Raw genomic sequence first — 18,051 nt, 5'->3', positions numbered from 1 at the left:
ATGCATATGATACCTTCAAACATTTTTGTCAAAGTGACAAGTATAATGATGTTGGTGGGTTGTTTCTAATTGCACAAGAGTAAGTAAGAAAGAAAAGAATGGGCTCAAGGATTCAAATTGTCAGCTAAACTACTAAATAAATGATTTGGAAACTTCTATGTCTGCCCTGAAAGAGCCTAGTATATATCAGTCCTCCATATCCATGGATTCCATATCTACAGATTCAACAAACCATGTATCAAAAATATTCCAAAAAATTCCAGAAAGTTCCAAAAACAAAACTTGAACTTGCTGCATGCCAGCAATAATTTACATTGCATTTATATTGTATTATATATTGTAAGTAATCCAGAGATGATTTAAAGAGTATGAGAATGTGCATAGGTTATAGGCAAATACTATGCCATTTGATAGAAGGGCGTCCACAGATTTTGGTATCTGTAGGCAGTCTTGGAAGCAACCCCCTGCAGATGAATGAGGGATGAATGAACTGGTCTGACAGTTGCAAAGCTGAGGTTGCTGAAAACCAAACCAGGAATCTCATCCTTCTAGTGGGAGTGGCTGATTTACAATTCAAATTGAATTTCTAACCTCACTGGGTTTCTACTGCTAAAATGAGGGTATTAGTTGGAAAAGAATGGCATCCTAAAAATTGGAATGGGGACATACAGCATAATACTGATGAAGCTAGGGCCACAGAACTCCTAATTCTAAAGAAGCTTCTTTGCTAGTAGAAGCTCTACTCCACCTCCATCTGAAGACGTTAAACCTGCTTTGCCTGCGATGACCTCCCCTGAGGTATTTGCTTGTAAGACACTGCTGATTCTCCACAGGACCCACTCCCACTTCCCTCTTTGCTTCTGGACCTAAAACTAGATTTAAGTCCTAGCAGACCTGGAAAATTGAGGTACAAAGTTGTGCAATACTGCAAAAGAATCACATGACTCCTGTCCCCACCCCCACCCCCAAATTATACAAACAGAAATCCGAGAAATATGTGTAGGAATGGATATTAAATCTATGGATTAATGATGAAAGGAACATAAAATTGAATCGGGCTGAATTTTTTGACATGGACACACTAAGCATACATTCTGAATTTAATTTTGTAGCTTGCGGTGTAAGAAAGGGCCCTAAAAGTTTTCCTGTTTGGCTGAAACATGGACCAATAGGTAGCCTACACCAAATAAAGTAGAAATACCAGACTGCCTTAATATAACATAGAGAAAGGAATTTAAAGGCTTTAGGAGTTTAGAACGTCAGAGGATTTGTCATTTAAGTCCTGCTCACCCATCCCAGGAGAGTGCAAAGGACATGCTTTTTGTCATGACTGTGAGAAACAAATTCATGAGGGGAGTCCCCGCTTCCCTGAAGAGTTCTGTGATTGCTCTTCTCTGTAGGTCAGAAATTACAGTGAGATCTGCCATGGACTTGAGAAACCTAAATGTAATGGAGATAATTGGATTCTTGGGTGGCAAGGGCCAAGTGGGGCACTTAATTGCCAAAGGCAAGATGGCTGTGGTTATTGTAATGCACACAGAGTAAAGCAGCAGTCAGAAGAGTCTGACACATAGAGACCTTTTTTGTGAGTGGCCTTGGCTGGTTGATCACAGTGTTGCTAGAAGAGAAGTAGATGGGAAGTCTATTAAGTTTTTACTTGATTTGTATAAGTGGAAAAGTTTCAGGACAAGTAATTAAAAGTCTAACTTGAATTGTGAAGCACAGAATCAATTCTCAGGCTTGAGCTAGTTTATAAACCCAGAACTTCTTGAATGAAGGGGAGACTGGATTCTCATAAAGAAGAACTCCACTATACTGCCAAGTATTTATGCAGCTAATCTTCCCCTCCCAACCCCTCGCCTTCCCCAAATGGAGATATAGACTGTTAACAATAGGACTGTGCATTGGGGGAAAGGAAATAATCAGGAACTACTAGATACTGGCTCTGAATTGACATTAATTCCAGGAGACCCAAGAGTTGCTGTAGTCCTACCCCAGTCAGGGTAGTTGTTTATGGAGTCAAGTGGTCAATGGATTTTTTCTTTTTTTTTTTTAAGCTCAGGTCTATCTCACGTGTCTTATGAGGCCCTAAATCCATCTTATTTCCTCAGTTTGAGAATGTGTAATTGAACTTTGGGTATAAATTTTTCTTCCTTTCAAACAGCGCTTCTGCCAAAACTCCTGCTTTTGGATTTTAGGAAGGTTTTATCTACTGTTGTGGTCTTCCATACAGCATTGTTTCTGCTCAATGAATTCATGCCATGAAAATGAAGTACAGAAATGGGCCCCAGCTCATGCAATTCACTGGTCTTACCATGTTCCTAACTGTCCTGGAGCATTTGGCTTGATGGAGTGCTGAATGTCCTTTTAAAAACCATCAGGACTGGGGAGAGGTTCTCCAAGAGGCTATACATGTCTTGAATCTCCATCCAACTTATGGTACTGTTTTTCTCATAGTGAGGATTCATAGATCCAGGAATCAGAAGATGGAAATGGAAGTGGTACCACTCTTTATTACCCCTAGTTTTTCATGAGAAAAAAATTGCTTCTTGTGTTTGTGACTTTTTGCTCTTCTGATTAAGAAGTCTTTGTTCCAATATGGAGTGCTTCCACCAGTAGACACAACAATGATTCTATTGAACTGAAAGTTAAGACTGTCACCTGGCCACTCTGAGCTCCTCATGCCTCTGAATCAACAGGCAAAATTATTGTACTGACTGGGCTAACTAATATTGATTACTAAGGGGAAATTGGACTGCTGTTCCATGATGGAGGTAACAGAGAGTATGTCTGAAATGCAGGAGATTCTTTAGGGCTTTTCTTAACACTACCATGCCTTGTGATTAGAACCAATAGAACACTGCAACAACCTAATTCAAATAGACCATTTAGGCATGAAGGTCTATGTGACCCAGCTTGGTAAAAAAACATAATGAGCTATGCTACTCTCTGAGGAAAAAGGGGATATGAAATGGGTTTTGGAAGAAGTGTTTTATAAATACTGGTTTTGACTACATGACCAGTTACAGAAATGAAAGCTGTAATTGTTATGTGTGTTTTTTTTTATTGCTTTATCAATGTGTTGGTGTGAGTTTTTCTCCATCTCTTATACACTTACCATATAACTTGAGATCACTTTACATCATTGTATTTGGTATTGTTAACTTTACATAATAGTATTTAATTTATAGAATATCAAGGAGAAAGGTGACCATTACCAAGGACTTGGTTTGCATCCTCTTCCAGGGAAAGGGTTAGTTCATGTTCAGTTTTAGGCAGGATAAATGTATCAAATTAGGCAGCCGTATGACTTAATTGTTGTCTTTATTTGGAGATTAAGTATGGTTTAAGGAGATGGGTATGGATGCTGAATTGACAAGGGATGAATTGTGGTGGCTAATTTTCCATGTCAACTTGGTCAGGCCACGGTAATCAGTTGTTTGGTCAAATACCCGTGAAGATGCTGGTGTGAAGATCTGGGTTTTTTTTATACATAATTAACATTTAAATCAGTAGACTGTGTTTAAGGAGGCTTACTCTTCTTTTTTTTTTTTCAACACATGGAGGTTCCTAGTCTAGGGGTTGAATCAGAGCTACAGCTGCCAGTCTACACCACAGTCACAGCAAAATGGGATCCGAGTTGCATCTGTGACCTACATCACAGCTCATGGCAATGCTGGATACTTATACCTCTGAGCATGGCCAAGGATCGAACCCACATTCTCATGGATGCTAACTGGGTTCATTACCTCTGAGCCAAAATGGGAACTCTGAGGCTTTCTCTTAATGTGAGTTGGGCTCATTCAATCAGTTAAAGGTCTTGTGAGAAAAGAAAGGAATTTGACTTTCATAATGCCTTTAGACTCAAGAGTACAGCAGTGATGCCTACTGAAATTTCCAGTCTCCTGGCCTGGGCTGAACATTCTGGACTAACCAAACTCCACTATCACATTGGGCAATTCCTTAAAGTACACCTTTTTCATATCCACATACATATATATATATATGTATATACATCCTGTTGATTCTTTTTTATGGAGAACCCTGACTGACATAGAGAATGACCTCTAGAGAGTCTGACCGTGACACGTGATGATCCAGTCTGATGTTCCCACAATTTATGGGTCCCCTATTGGAAATCTGGCAGTTACCCTCCTGTTAATTTTTAGAGCAAACGTACTCTGCTCCACTTTTCCTTACCTACCTGCACATTCTTGAGTTGAATGCGGGAGATTAGGTTAGACCAGCACAAAGGACCCTTGTTACATGTGAAAGAAGTTTAATGAAGGAGACAAGTGAATTGACCAGGCAATAATTTGTCAGACTTTGATGGCAAATACAAGAATAAGGCGTATCAGGTTCAGTGAAATATCCTCGTGAACATTCTTCATCCAGAGCACTGCTCAAGGAATCAGTGAATACCATTGCTTCTTAGGAGGATGCTTCACTGATAATAAAGTTGCCTTAGAGGAAATAAAAACTTTTTTTTAAATTTTTTTTATTTTTTGGTCTTTTTGCCTTTTCTTGAGCCACTCCCACGGCATATGGAGGTTGCCAGGCTAGGGGTCTAATCGGAGCTGTAGCCACTGGCCTACGCCAGAGCCACAGCAACGCAGGATCTGAGCCGTGTCTGCAACCTACACCACAGCTCACCGCAACGCCAGATCGTTAACCCACTGAGCAAGGGCAGGGATCGAACCCACAACCTCATGGTTCCCAGTCGGATTCGTTAACCACTGAGACACAACGGGAACTCCATTTTTTTTTTTTTTGGAAATAAAAACTTTTAATTTGGGGTAAAGTGAACAATAGTAGCCTACAGTGTCCCAGTCCAGTTTTAAAAAATGGGAGTGAACTGTAGCAACTAGGTGTATTAGGAAGAGAATTAATAAAAATTCAAATTTGGGGGCTATAAGTGCACATCTCTATGTAAGAGTTTCACTGTTGTCTTATGCTCAGGTATTCCTTTCAAGTTCCTCTAAACCCTGAGAGAGCTTCAGCTGTTCCTTTGCAACCGATGGCCTTTTTCAGAGCACCTTTGACATCCTTGTTCCTAAGAGTGTAGATCAAAGGGTTGAGTAAGGGGGTGACAAAAGTGTAAACGAGGGCAAATTGGCGGTCCTCATCCACTGAGGAGCTGGACTGAGGACGCAGGTAGACCAATGCACAGAAGCCGTATTGCAGCAGGACCACGGTGATGTGGGAGGAGCAGGTGGAGAAGGCCCGGCGGCGGCCCTCCCCAGAACGGATGCGCAGGATGGCGGAGGCGATGAACACATAGGAGACACAGATGAGCAAGAAGGGGACGGTCAGCACGAGGATGCCCACGACATACAGGACGGCCTGGTGTAGGCGGATATCAGCACAGGCCAGCCTCAGGACCGGAGGCACGTCACAGAGGAAGTGGTTGATTTCCCGGAGGTGCCCGCAGAAGGGCAGGGTGAAGATTAAGGAGGTGAGCTGCAGGGACAAGAAGACGGCCAGGCCCACAGCACAGACCACCATTTGGATGCACAGCGGCTGGGTCATGATGACAGTGTAGCGCAGTGGGTGGCAGATGGCCACATAGCGATCATAAGCCATGATTGCCAAGAGAAAACAGTCAGCACCACCAAAGGTGAGAAAAAAGAACATCTGGGCCCCACAACCAGCTAAGGGAATGGGCTTCCCGGCCCCCACAATGTTGGAAAGCATCAAAGGCACCACAACAGTGGTGTAGCTGATCTCTACAAAGGACAGATTGGACAGGAAGAAATACATCGGGGTGCGGAGGCAGCTGTGGGTGCACACTGCCCAGACGATGGCTGTGTTGCCAGCAAGGATCATCAAGTAGAGGAGGAGGAAGAGGAGGAAGAGGAGCGCCTGGAATTCTGGGACAGTGGTGAAGACGCGGAACACAAACTCGGGGGGACCGGACTGGTTCAGCACAGGACTCCCAGCCACCATGTCTCCTGCAAAAGAAGGGCAAAGTGCTGAACCTTCCTTTGCTGAGTTGCTTTATTGTCTGCGTAAAATAAAGACTTATGAAATTTTTTCAGATATGGGAATTACCTAATTATCACTGGGATTCTACTTGTAAGAAAAATAGGGTATACCATTCTCTAGAATTCCTCTTATGTACGTTCCTGAAGGCAAAGAAACCGACTTCAAAAGTTCCTTTCAACATCTTCCTTTAACTATAAGTTCATAAGCGCTAGTTCTTTGCTTCTGTAAAGAATTCATGGTTATATAATTGTAGACATTTCTTTTACAGATGAAACTTTGAATAATAGAATTTCTCATATTAATCTTGGTGTTTTGGTCTCATAGAGCTCTGGTGACACACTTTTCTTCCAATAATGTCTTGACTTATACTACTTACTTATTTTCCTTTATGAGGTATTATCTGTAAGACTTCAACTTTCAGCCCCAAATTTAGGTTTCGGATATAAGGACAGGAAAAAGCATTGGATCAATGGTAGGCAGAAACAAGAATGGAGCTAGTGGAGTAAGGAAAGCTGATGAGAAAACTAGTAATTTCATAAAAGGAAAGAGAGTAACTACTTTCCTCAGTCACTACTTTCATGCAGATGTCTCTCTAAAATACATTTTTTATGACACAAAAGTTGAGATGGACCACTATGTGAAATATTTCAAGGAAAAGAAATTCTGATCAAGAAACCTATACCCAATCCAGTTGTTATTCTTGTACATAACCTCAAAAAGAATTTTTCGGATTTGCAAAAGCTCTGAAATTATACTGTCTACATCCTTACTGAAAACAATAACTCAATAACTCAAATTATCTATTTAAAAAAATCAGTCAAGTTAAATATTAAATGCAGAGAATTTTGTGATATAAAACTCATGAGAATTAAAACATGGTAAAACACAGTCATATCTAAATAATTATTTCCAATATTATTTTATAAAAAAAACAAAATTCATTATGACAAACAATTTTAACAGTAATGCAGATAAAAAATTTCAGCTGATACAAAAATATACAAGAAATGAATAAAAGAAAGGATAGGTAAAATTGTGTTAATTGTCGCAAATGGTATAAAGAATAATTCGGTAGAAACCATATTATTATTTAGATGTGGATAACTGGAGAAAAGTTCATTCCTTTCATATTCTTTAACACTTTATATTAATCACTTTAATATTACAAACAAATAGAATGTATTTTCCCAATTATATAAAAAGCTTTCCTTTTCAAAAATTAAAGAAAAATTGAGAGAATAAAGCCGTGGCTCAGAAGAGAAATGAGAGCAAAAATGGATAAGGACTCATATAGAAAGAACATCTTTTTAAAAATGTTGTCAGTAGCTGGATGAAATTAGGACAATGAATATCAATGCGCATCTATCCTCCATTAAAATGTGAAGATATCAGATTGACTTAGGAATGTTTAAGAGGCAAGAAATGGAGTGTCATATAAAAGCTATCACTCTTTTTATGCAAAAATTTTCTGGAAATTCTAAAATAGGAAATAAAAAATTATGAAATAAATCATGATCCCCAACCAAAAAAGATCACAAACATTTGATTGCCCCATGAAAACTGCAAGGCAGACAACCAAGAAGTTGTTAGAATTAATAAGGACATTTCTCAAATAAGCCGAGTTAACCAATTTCTACTTAACTCTTTGCTCACCTTTGCCCCTATAAAATGTGCTGTTGGGGTCCACAGCACCCAGACCTGAGGGGAGGGGTCCTCACTCCTGTACACCTGAGAACTTACACTCTCTCCAGCTGAAGTTTTTGTTTAAGTCAATAGTGTTTGTTTCCAACTGTGAAGAAGCCAAGTTCACGTGATTTTATGAAAATTAACAGAATTCACCAAATGTTAAATTATGAATATGAAGAAGGATTCTTTGAATGGAAAGCCTTGAAAATTTTTTTAATTTTTATTTTATATTGGAATATAGCTTTTTTGGAATATAGTTGATTTACAATGTTATGTTAGTTGTAAGTGTATAGCACAGTGAATTGGTTATACATATACAAATATGCATTCCCTTTCAGATTCTTTTCCCATATAAGTTATTACAGAATATTGAGCAGAGTTCCCAGTGCTATACAGGGATTATCTATTTTATATATAGCAGTGTGTATTATTGATTATATATTTTATATATTGTAGTGCTCATTGATTATCTCATATGTAGTAGTGTGTATATGTTAATACAAACTGCCCATTTTAGGGAGTGAGCATTTTATTTAATTTTTTTATTTTTATTTTTATTTTGTCTTTTCTAGGGCCGGAACCGCAGCATGTGGAGGTTCCCAGGCAAGGGGTCTCATCAGAGCTGTAGCTGCCAGCCTACACCACAGCCACAGCAGCTCAGGGTCCCAGCCGTGTCTGCATCCTACACCACAGCTCACAGCAACGCCGGATCCTTAACCCACTGAGTGAGGCCTGGGGTCGAACCCACAATCTCATGGGAAAGACTTGATAATAATGAGTTGCAAACAATGATTTATTGATGAATCAGCTAAAATGGGCAAAATTGCTGTATATATTTGAGGGAAGAAGCAAATTTAAGGCTTTAGTGATTGCCTTATATTTATTAGAGCGAGAGGAGATCTCCTAGCAAGTGTGTTTTGAGAAGCCTCAGGAAACCTCTGAATTTGACCCCCTAAAGGCATTGACCATGGTGAAAGAAATCTTGAGTTAATTATTCCTATGAGAAAACACCTAGGCTTTGAATCTTGCCTGTGCCGCAATCCAGCTCTCTGGCCTTGGGAAATTCCCTTATTCTGTGACCAAACCTGCAAATCTCAGTTTCCTTAGATGCAACTTGCAGGGTTCCTGTGAATGTTGATAAAAATATACATAGAGTGCCCTGTGCTATGTCTAGCTCATTTCCCCTCCAACCTTTTTTTTAAATTATAAAGTACACAGAACATAAAAATTATTATTATTTTGGAATTCCCATCATGGTGCAGCGGAAACGAATCCAACTAGGAACCATGAGATTGTAGGTTTGATCCCTGGCCTCGCTCAGTGACTCAAGGATCTTGTGTTGCTGTGAGCTGTGGTGTAGGTCACAGACGTGACTCAGATCTGGTGTTGCTGTGGCTCTGGTGTAGGCTGGAAGCTGCAGCTCCGATTAGATCCCTATCCTGGGAACCTCTATATGCTGCTGGTGCAGCCCTAAAAGGACAAAAGACCAAAAAAAAAAAATTATTATTTTAAACATTTTAAGCATATAGTTCAATGGTATTAAGGAATTCATATTTTGTGTAATTATACCACCTTTACCTCCAGAAATCTTTTTACCTTGCAAAGCTAAAACTCTGTTCCACTAAACAACTCCCAATTTTCCCCTCCCCCCAGCCTCTGGCAGCCGCCAATCTACCTTCTGTGCCCATGGTCTTGATTACTCTAGGTACTTCATATAAGTGAGATCATATAGTATTTGTGTCTTTGTAGCTGGCTTAGTTCACTCACTGTGTCTACTTTTAAGTAGGATCTCATACTTCCCCAGTCCCCACCACTCCAATTCCTTGAATGCCATCTTGTCTCTCCTGAAATCAGAGAAAGTCCCTCAGCCTGGATGACTTTTCCTTCCTTTATTCTTAGCTAATTTCTACAGATTTCAGCTCAGGAATCAGCCCAGAAATAAATCATATAGGAAGGATTCCTGATTCTCATCCTCTCTGTGCCTCTGGATAAAGTTCTTTTCCTATGAGTCACTACAGAATCGTGAATGCCTGCATCAAAAGAGGTCCTTGTCCTCAGTCATGTAATGAAGGCCTGACATTTAACAGAATTAGGGAAAAATTCTTCTAGGTGAGGGTTTCCTATATACCCTTTTAGAATACTAAAGCTATAAAATGCTCTTCCCCAGTAAGAAAAATAAAGAAATGAGTTCAAGGGTCATACAAAATAATGCTAATGCTGAATTTAGTCTGTAGGTCTATTTTATCTACCCTTACTCTAAATTATTATACACAGTAAATTAGGATTGATTAGGAAAAAATAGCTGATTCATTTTTAAAAAAACTCTGAAGATGTTCCCTTACCTCTTTGTAATTCGCTTCATTCCATCAGCCATCAGAAAATTCATACAGGCAAACTTTTTTTTGTTCCTGAAATGCTGAAAGTTCCTGCCATGGATGCTTAAGGGAGATCTCCTGGAATGCTTTCTGATTCTACATATCCTGTCTTTAAGAATGCAATAAAATAAGGATGCATGGGCTCTAGATGTATATATTTCCCTAGAAGTGAAACATGACCAGTAGATGATGTCCTTGTAATTTTTAGATATGGACGGGGTGCTCAGGAAAACATCAGATTTTGGAAAGCCATCCTTGGGACAGGGCAAGATAAAGAGGCATACCATGCAATAGGGATATCCTATTGGGTTAACGTAAACCACTTCTGCATGGAAGACTAGCTTCCTCTTCCGTATTCTTCTCTTTATCCAGCGGCCATTCTTCTATGATTTAGCCAGATAGCTTAGTGCCCCATAGGATATCTTAAAATAATAGATCCCAAAGAGGAGACATTTCTCCAGTGGCTTTTCTTACAGCAAATCCAACTAAATCACATTTAAGACAAATTTCCTAGGTTGAGCAGCTGCGACAAAGTTAATGGGCAACTTTTCATGTGATGATCAACAGATAACTGCCAGCTAGGGACCACAGGCTGGTGTCCTCCTTCCTGCCTGTACCCAACAGGGACCTAGGGATGGTGTGTTCTCTTAAGTCCAGTTGGTGGGAAATGTTCTTGTCAGCTCAGGGCTTACAGAAGGCATAGAGTGCATTAAAATGACATTTACCAGGAAAATTGGAAGTGTGAATTTAAGGCCTGACTTTGCCACTTAAGTGCTCTAAGTTATCTCAAGCAAATGGTGAAAACGTTCATATCTGAGTTTCTCTATTTATGTGATCCGTGCTTAGACTAGATGACATTCATAGTCCCTTATATCTCAAAATTTTACAATTTCTACCTCTCTCCTAAGGAATAGAAAATATCGAAGAATTGTGATCTATCCATCACATTTGGCTTTCTTATTTCCTCTGTCAATAATATATTTCTGATGAACGCTGCCCCATTCCTACTCATTTTTATGATGATAACTGTAATTTTAATTCTCATTCTACCAGGTTGTTCAATTGCTCCTCATTGTTTACATTTCTTCAATTTCGTGTATGTACCATTTCCTCCTGATTCTGCTAACAGAATTTAAATTTTCAGCCTTTCTATCCCGTAACTCTTGGCAAACCTTCCATGTAAGTCAGAAATTTTTCTATACTGGGATCCATATTTTGCTTTTTTTTTTTTTAAGGGCTGCACCCATGGCATATGAAGGTCCCAGGCTAGGGGTTAAATCAGAGCTACTGTTGCTGGCCTAAACCACAGCCACAGCAACACCAGATCCAAACTGAGTCTGCAACTTACACCATAATTCATGGCAATGCCGGATCCTCAACCCACTGAGCGAGGCCAGGGATTGAACCCACAACCTCATGGTTCTTAGTCGGACTCATTTCCACTGTGTCATGACAGGATAAATATTTTGAAGAAACAACATAGCAATGAATACTTTTTGTTATGATGGTCATTAAGAAAGACCAAATTAGGAATACTATAGATGACTCATGTATAAATCAAAGACATAGAGAGGTTAAATTAAGAACACCTTTTTAAAATTTAAAAAAAATTTTTTTATCATAGTTTATTTACAACGTTCTGTCAATTTCTGCTTAACAGCAAAGTGCCCCAGTACATATAAGAACATCCTCTTATCATCCATAAAATCACCGATTCTTCAATATGCTCAATACTTTACAAAGCCACAATCCTTTAGAAACTGCATAATAAATTATGTTTCCTAGCTATTTTAAGGACCAAATTGTCTTATTTGGTAGTGTGGGACCTATCTGTGTTCAGAGATCCATATAAAGATAGACCGGAATGTATAGTATTTATAAGCCAAACATTCATTGTTCAGCCTCTGGATAAGTTTTGAGCGATGAAACTAGATGAAATCCCCCAGGAGGTGAGTGGTGATAGAGCAGAGAAAAGAGGTCCAAGGATGAGACTGTGGGTCACACCAACATTCAAGGTTTGTGAAGCTACTGAGAGTGAATCAAGGAGCAAGCAGCCTTAGAGGTAAGATGAAAAACAAAGGAGAGTTGATGTACATACTCGTTGATGCTGACAATTCACAAAATTGTAGCTTTGTCTCAAACCTGTCTTGTGAACTTCAGAACGTGCATCAGCTGTCTCCTCCACTTCTCTCTGTCAAATCTTAATTTGACGTCTGTGTTAGCCCTGGATTTTCCTCACTACCTGCTCCTCTTCCATTTCTCCTCTTGGAGGTAAACTATGACCCTTTGTAGGGGTCGCCTCTTTCTTTTCTGCCTCTAAATCCAACCTGTCGGCGAATTCTTTTGGCTCCACCTTCGCAGTGATTAGAAATGTGACTGTTTCTCAACTTCCATCTCTACAGCTCTGGTCCAACATATTGTCATCTATAGCTTGACTTTCCGCCTCCTTTTTCCTAACTGGCCTTCTGGTTTCTACTCTTTACTCTTACAGTCTTTTTTTCTTCTTTTCAAAAATGCATGTGATTAATTAGTTTAAAAAATCTTTTAAAATTGAGTATAGGGAGTTCCTTTTATGACTCAGTGGAAACAAACCCAGCTAGTATCCATGAGGATGGGGGTTCTATCCCTGGCCTTGCTCAGTGGGCTAAGGATCTGGCATTGCCGTGAGCTGTGGTGTAGGTCACAGATGCGGCTTGGATAATGTGTTGCTGTGGCTATGGCTGTGGCTTGCAGATGCAGCTCCAATTTAACCCCTAGCCTAGGAATTTCCATATGCCGCAGGTACAGCTATAAAAAGCACAAACAAAAACAGAAAAAGAAAAAACAAATAAAAATTGATGTATAACTGATTCACAAAATGCACATTTTTTTATTATTTAAGTTTCTAAGGATAAACTGATTTATATTTATTTATTATTTATTTTGTGGTAAAATATGCATAACAGTACTATCTTAACTGTTTTAAGTGCACAGTTCAATGGTATTAAGTACATGGATAGTGCTGTATAATCACCATCACCCATCTTCACAACTCTTTTTCTTCTGCAAAACTGAAACTGTATCCATTAGACAGTAACCTCTCTGTGGTCCCTTTGGCTCTTGGCAAACATGGTTCTACTTTCTTTCTTCTTTTAAAAAAATCTTTTCTTTTCCCCACATCACAGCCTCCAGTAACTCACATTCTACTCTGCTACTGTGAGTTTGGATTTTTAAAAATATTTCACATATAAGTGTGATCATACAATAGTTGTCTGTGTCTGGCTAATTTCACTTAGCATATCTTTCAGGATCATCTGTGTTGATACAAATGACAGGTTTTTCTTTTTCTATGACTGAATAATAGTCTGTTGTTGTGCATCCATCAACAGGCAATTTGGTAATTCCCATTTTTGGCTGTTGAGAATATACTGCCATGAACTCTGGAATACAGACATCTTAACTGACTTAATTTCCTTTGGATATATACCCATAAGTGAGATTACTGGATCACATAGCAGTTGTGTTTTTAATTTTTTTTAGGAAACCCACCAATGTTTTCCACATTGGCTGCACCAATTAGCATTGCCACTAACAATGTACAACTGTTCTATTATCAACACATTTTTTGCTAACACTTGTTATCTCTTGTCTTTTTGATAATAGCCATTCTGAAATGTGTCAGATGATATTATATTGTGGGGTTTTTTTTTTAAATTTTTTGGTCACATCTGTGGAACGTGGAGATTCCTGGGCTGGAATCAAACCTGTGCCACAGCAGTGACCCAAGTCTTTGCAGTGACAATGCTGGATCTTTAACCCACTGAGCTTCAAGAGAACTCCTCTTATTGTGGTTTCAATTTGCATTTCCTTGATGACTAGTAATGTTGTGCATCTTTGCACATATCTGTTGGCCAAAAAATAAAAATTGCAGTAGCAGATTTGACAGGATATGGATGAATGGCTGTAGTATCCTATTGTCCAACACTGAGTGTTAGAGGTGGTCAGATAGCTGTCCAAACTTGCCTGCTGTGTGTGCTACACAACTTTCGGTGACTAATACCACACACCACCCCACCAGGACTTCAAAGTTCAGGGCATCGACGTTTTCTGAGTACACATTCATCTTTTACTGTTCTTTCCCTGTGTCTTCTCTGTGAGGCAATGGGACCTATGGAATTTGATGAAGGTGCACATTCGATGTTAAGGTTTGTGGTCTTCCACCTTCCCCACCAAAAGTGGATCTTCCCTGGAGGATGCAAATTTTCTAGTTTAGATTCTTTACCCAAGTGAAGCTTCTAATTATGTAGCCCAAAGCTTCTAGAAAACAGAGATGACAAGTCTTCCCAGATAACAAGGGCTTTATTGTAAGAAGTAGCAACATGTAGACAGAACACAAGGGTTCCAGTCCCCACCGATGATCTCAAAAACTTATATTGTTTACTGTGCTCCCACTTAGAGCTGTGATAAATTGATAGGAATTTGGGGAATCTTCAGAATATCAACAAGGAAGGAGATTTAAATAGTTTTAAGAAAGATGCTAGATCAATATTATTCTGACTTTTAAATGTCTCTTTCAGTCCATATAATGCTCTAGTTACAAAGCTAATTGTGTGATACTGAGATTAGTAGTCTTTGACAAAATCAAATTGTTTTTCTTCTTGATATATATTATGCCTACTACAGTATTGCTATGGTGTTAAACAATTGTTAGCAGAACTAAGCTGGAAAGAACATGCTTTGGAGTCCTGCAGACTTGGGTTAAAATTCTCACTTTGCCACTGTCTACTCCTGTCTGAACCTTCATCTCCTCCTCTTTGCATGGTTGATTCTCCCAGAGTATGTAAGTAATTGGGCAGATTATTAATAAATATTATCCTTCCCCCTCCCCAATCTCTCCTGTATATCAAGATCTGGGGAAGTGACTTCATTTTACATTCTTGTGGTGCCCAGGTCTTATCCCCAGATCTATTAAATCATACTTTCTAGAGGTGGCATCCAGGCAGCAGTATTGAAAAAATATCCCTTCAGTTATAGTCATATGCATCCAAGGTTGGGAAGCACTGCTGTAGGCTAGTGCTGCTTGGTTGCTTGAATACATTAGTTTTCAAACCCGAGCATACTTCAGAATCACCAGGAGGGCTTGTTAAAACACAGATAGCTTGGCTGTACTCCGAGTTTCTGATTCTGTTGGTCTGGGATGGGGGTTCCTGTAATTGGCATTTCTAAAAAATTCCAGGTGATTGCTGATGCTGCTGGTTTGGTAATGATGCCTTTGAACCACTGCTCTAGGGAAACAGTTTTCAAAGTGTGACCCATAGCACAGTCTCATCTGAAATACAGGGGAAGTTTGTTAAGAATGCAGGCAGTCCTCCCTATCCAGATTCTTTATCTATTAGAACTCTCTCAGGAGAGGGAGAGGTATGGATATATTTTAACCTTCTGAACTGTGTTTTTCTCTTTGAAATTCAAAAACAAAATAGACATAGCTTATATAGTATTTCTCATTATCCAGATTTACAACAGGCATTCTTGCTATCTAAGTTTATGATAAGTATAGGTAGATAATGGGAATAATTCTACCGAGGTCTGGGCTCTACCAGAGATATCTAAATTACATCATCTGGATTAGATCCTGAAATTCTGCATTTCATCAGTTTCTCAAGGTAATTCTTAGGGGCATTGCCTAATGCCTAATGTCTGAGAACCATGCTCCTATGCTATGTAGAAGAATCACAGAGCTCTTTTAAATTCCAGTAATTGAAAATGTAACTCCAGTGTCAAATCCTTATGAGGTTTACCTGCAAAGCACTTTAGATCAGTAGATTGATGTAATGTGAGATCCTATAATATCTAGGATTATAACCTTTATCTTGAGATAGAAGCAATACTATTTTTCTGGAAATAGACATCCAATTTTTCCCTACCCAGTTATATTCCCAAAGTATAAACAGAACCAGTTCCATTTGGAAAGGAATTGCTCAAAGTAATTAACACAAGAAAGAATTAAAATTCAAAAAACATTGTCAAACACTAAAAGTCCAAAAGAAGTTTCACATGATTTTCATGTTATTTGTAATTATATGTCTTCCAATGAAGACTTTGCTTTTCCAACTTTTCTTTTTTTTTTTTTGGTATTTTTAGGGACGAACCCACGGCATATGGAAGTTCCCAGGCTAGGGGTCAAATTGGAGCTGTAGCTCCTGACCTACACCACAGCCACTGCAACACGGGGTCTGAGCCGCATCTGAGATCTACACCGCAGCTCACGGCAACACCGGATCCTTAACCCACTGAGCAAGGCCAGGGATTGAACCTTTGTCCTCATGGATTCTAATCAGATTCGTTTCTGCGGATCCACGATGGGAACTCCTCCAACCATTTTCTTAAATGCACCCTTGACCTCCTTGTTCCTCAGACTGTAGACCACAGGGTTCAGCATGGGGATGACCATGGTGTAGAACACAGATGCCACTTTGTCTGAGTCCACGGAATGACTGGAACTTGGCCGTAAGTACATGAAGATGATTGTCCCGTAGAAGATGGAAACAGTGGTGAGGTGGGAGGCACAGGTGGAGAAGGCCTTTTTCTGTCCCTCAACTGAGTGCATTCTCAGGATAGCAATGAGAATAAACAGGTAAGAGTTCAAGATAACCAAAAGAGTGAAAAAGATATTGCATGCGGCCAATGTGAAGAGCATAATCTCATTTGTGTAGATATCAGAACAAGAAAGATCCAGCAGTGGGGGAATGTCACAGAAAAAGTGATTAACCACATTGGAATGGCAGAAGGAGAGGTGGAAAGTCAAGGCAACGTGGATGGAAGACTGTGAGAGTCCACAGAGGTAGGAGCCAGTGACCAACAAAGCACACACAGTACTTGTCATGGTGGTGGTGTAGTGCAGGGGTTTGCACACTGCTGCATGGCAACCAAAGGCCATCGAGGCCAGGAGGAAACTTTCAATAGTAGCAAAGGCTGCAAAGAAAAACATCTGGGTGGCACATGCATTGTAGGATATAATCTTATCTCCTGTGAGAAACCCCGCCATTACTTTGGGAGTAACAGCGGATGCATACACACAATCCACGAGGGAAAGGTTACTGAGGAAAAAGTACATGGGAGTGTGGAGTCGAGAATCCAACAGAATCAACATGATCATCCCAAGGTTCCCAATCAGAGTGATGAGGTAAATGAGAGTGAAGATTATAAAGAAAGGCATCTGCATCTCTAGGGCATCTGCTAACCCTATGAGAAGGAATTCAGTCACCTCTGAAATGTTCTCCATCAAGGTCATTTGGGAATCACCATGAGCAGCATCTGTGACAAGATAAGTACACACAAGATAATGCTAACTGATCACTGTTACAGGAACAAAGTGTGAATAAGCTCTATCATTCACATGTGCCAACTTCCTATGGAGAGAAGGAGCTCCTGCACCAGAAGTTGGACCAACAGGGTGGGAGTGTGTTGAGTGAGGTCATTCATCTAGAAGTGCTATGGAAAGATGCTAGAAGGCCCTTGCTGACTGGCTGCCACAAGGGGACTGTATTATAAATGTGGCACACCTCAGCTTGCTTGCTTGCTATGTGGTCTGATCTATTACATTAAACAATATGGGACTCTTTTTCACTACTTTCCATATCTTATAAGCCTTCTTGTCTAAGATATGCATAGAAGGCTTAACAGAAAGTAAAACATAGAAAATATTTTGTCGATAATTGGTACACGATGCTGACAAGCCCCCTCAAATACACTTTCTGTCTCTGAAGAACCCCTCATCATTTTTTTCACTGAAAATAGTCAGTGATTCAGAGCCCTGCTTTAGGGAAACCCACAGTTGTTTTTTTTTTTGTTTTGTTTTGTTTTTTCCTAATTCATGAAGGCTGTCAGTTGGGTGCCCCATTTCAACCATTGGCTTATAAAGGAAACTTTATGATTTCTGCTACAATCTTAGTAGAGTTTTGGCATCTTTCAGTAACTCTTAAAACTAAAGGAACTATTTTTCAAAAAGTTGAAGTAAAAATTTTGT

At 39.5% G+C, this 18,051-nt stretch overlaps 2 protein-coding genes across 2 annotated transcripts; both read right to left on the bottom strand.

The window, feature by feature from the left end:
* Positions 1–4,968: 4,968 nt before the first annotated feature.
* On the bottom strand, positions 4,969–5,946 carry LOC125124423 (olfactory receptor 10Q1-like). The gene has a single exon (XM_047774533.1). It carries the CDS (start codon positions 5,944–5,946, stop codon positions 4,969–4,971), a length of 978 nt encoding a protein of 325 aa, XP_047630489.1.
* A 6,318-nt stretch (positions 5,947–12,264) lies between these two features.
* LOC125124422 (olfactory receptor 5B2-like) lies at positions 12,265–17,316 on the bottom strand. Its single transcript, XM_047774532.1, has 2 exons — positions 16,402–17,316; positions 12,265–12,399 (listed from the first exon to the last, which is right to left on the bottom strand). Exons 1-2 carry the CDS (start codon positions 17,314–17,316, stop codon positions 12,265–12,267), a joined length of 1,050 nt encoding a protein of 349 aa, XP_047630488.1.
* Between the last annotated feature and the right edge of the window lie 735 nt (positions 17,317–18,051).

The sequence above is a fragment of the Phacochoerus africanus genome, chromosome 4 (genome assembly GCF_016906955.1).
Source record: "Phacochoerus africanus isolate WHEZ1 chromosome 4, ROS_Pafr_v1, whole genome shotgun sequence".
Classification (NCBI taxonomy): Eukaryota; Metazoa; Chordata; class Mammalia; order Artiodactyla; family Suidae; genus Phacochoerus; species Phacochoerus africanus.
Note: the sequence above shows the minus strand (reverse complement) of the source record. Positions and strands in the feature narration are given on the sequence as shown.

Bases quoted from the DNA above. Each gene is read 5' to 3' on its own strand.
- LOC125124422 (XM_047774532.1), bottom strand. From the start codon at position 17,316: ATGACCTTGATGGAGAACATTTCAGAGGTGACTGAATTCCTTCTCATA. The intron at 12,400-16,401 runs GTTGGAGGAGTT...ATCACTGCGAAG, and splicing joins AGGGTGCATTTAAGAAAATG to GTGGAGCCAAAAGAATTCGC.
- LOC125124423 (XM_047774533.1), bottom strand. From the start codon at position 5,946: ATGGTGGCTGGGAGTCCTGTGCTGAACCAGTCCGGTCCCCCCGAGTTT.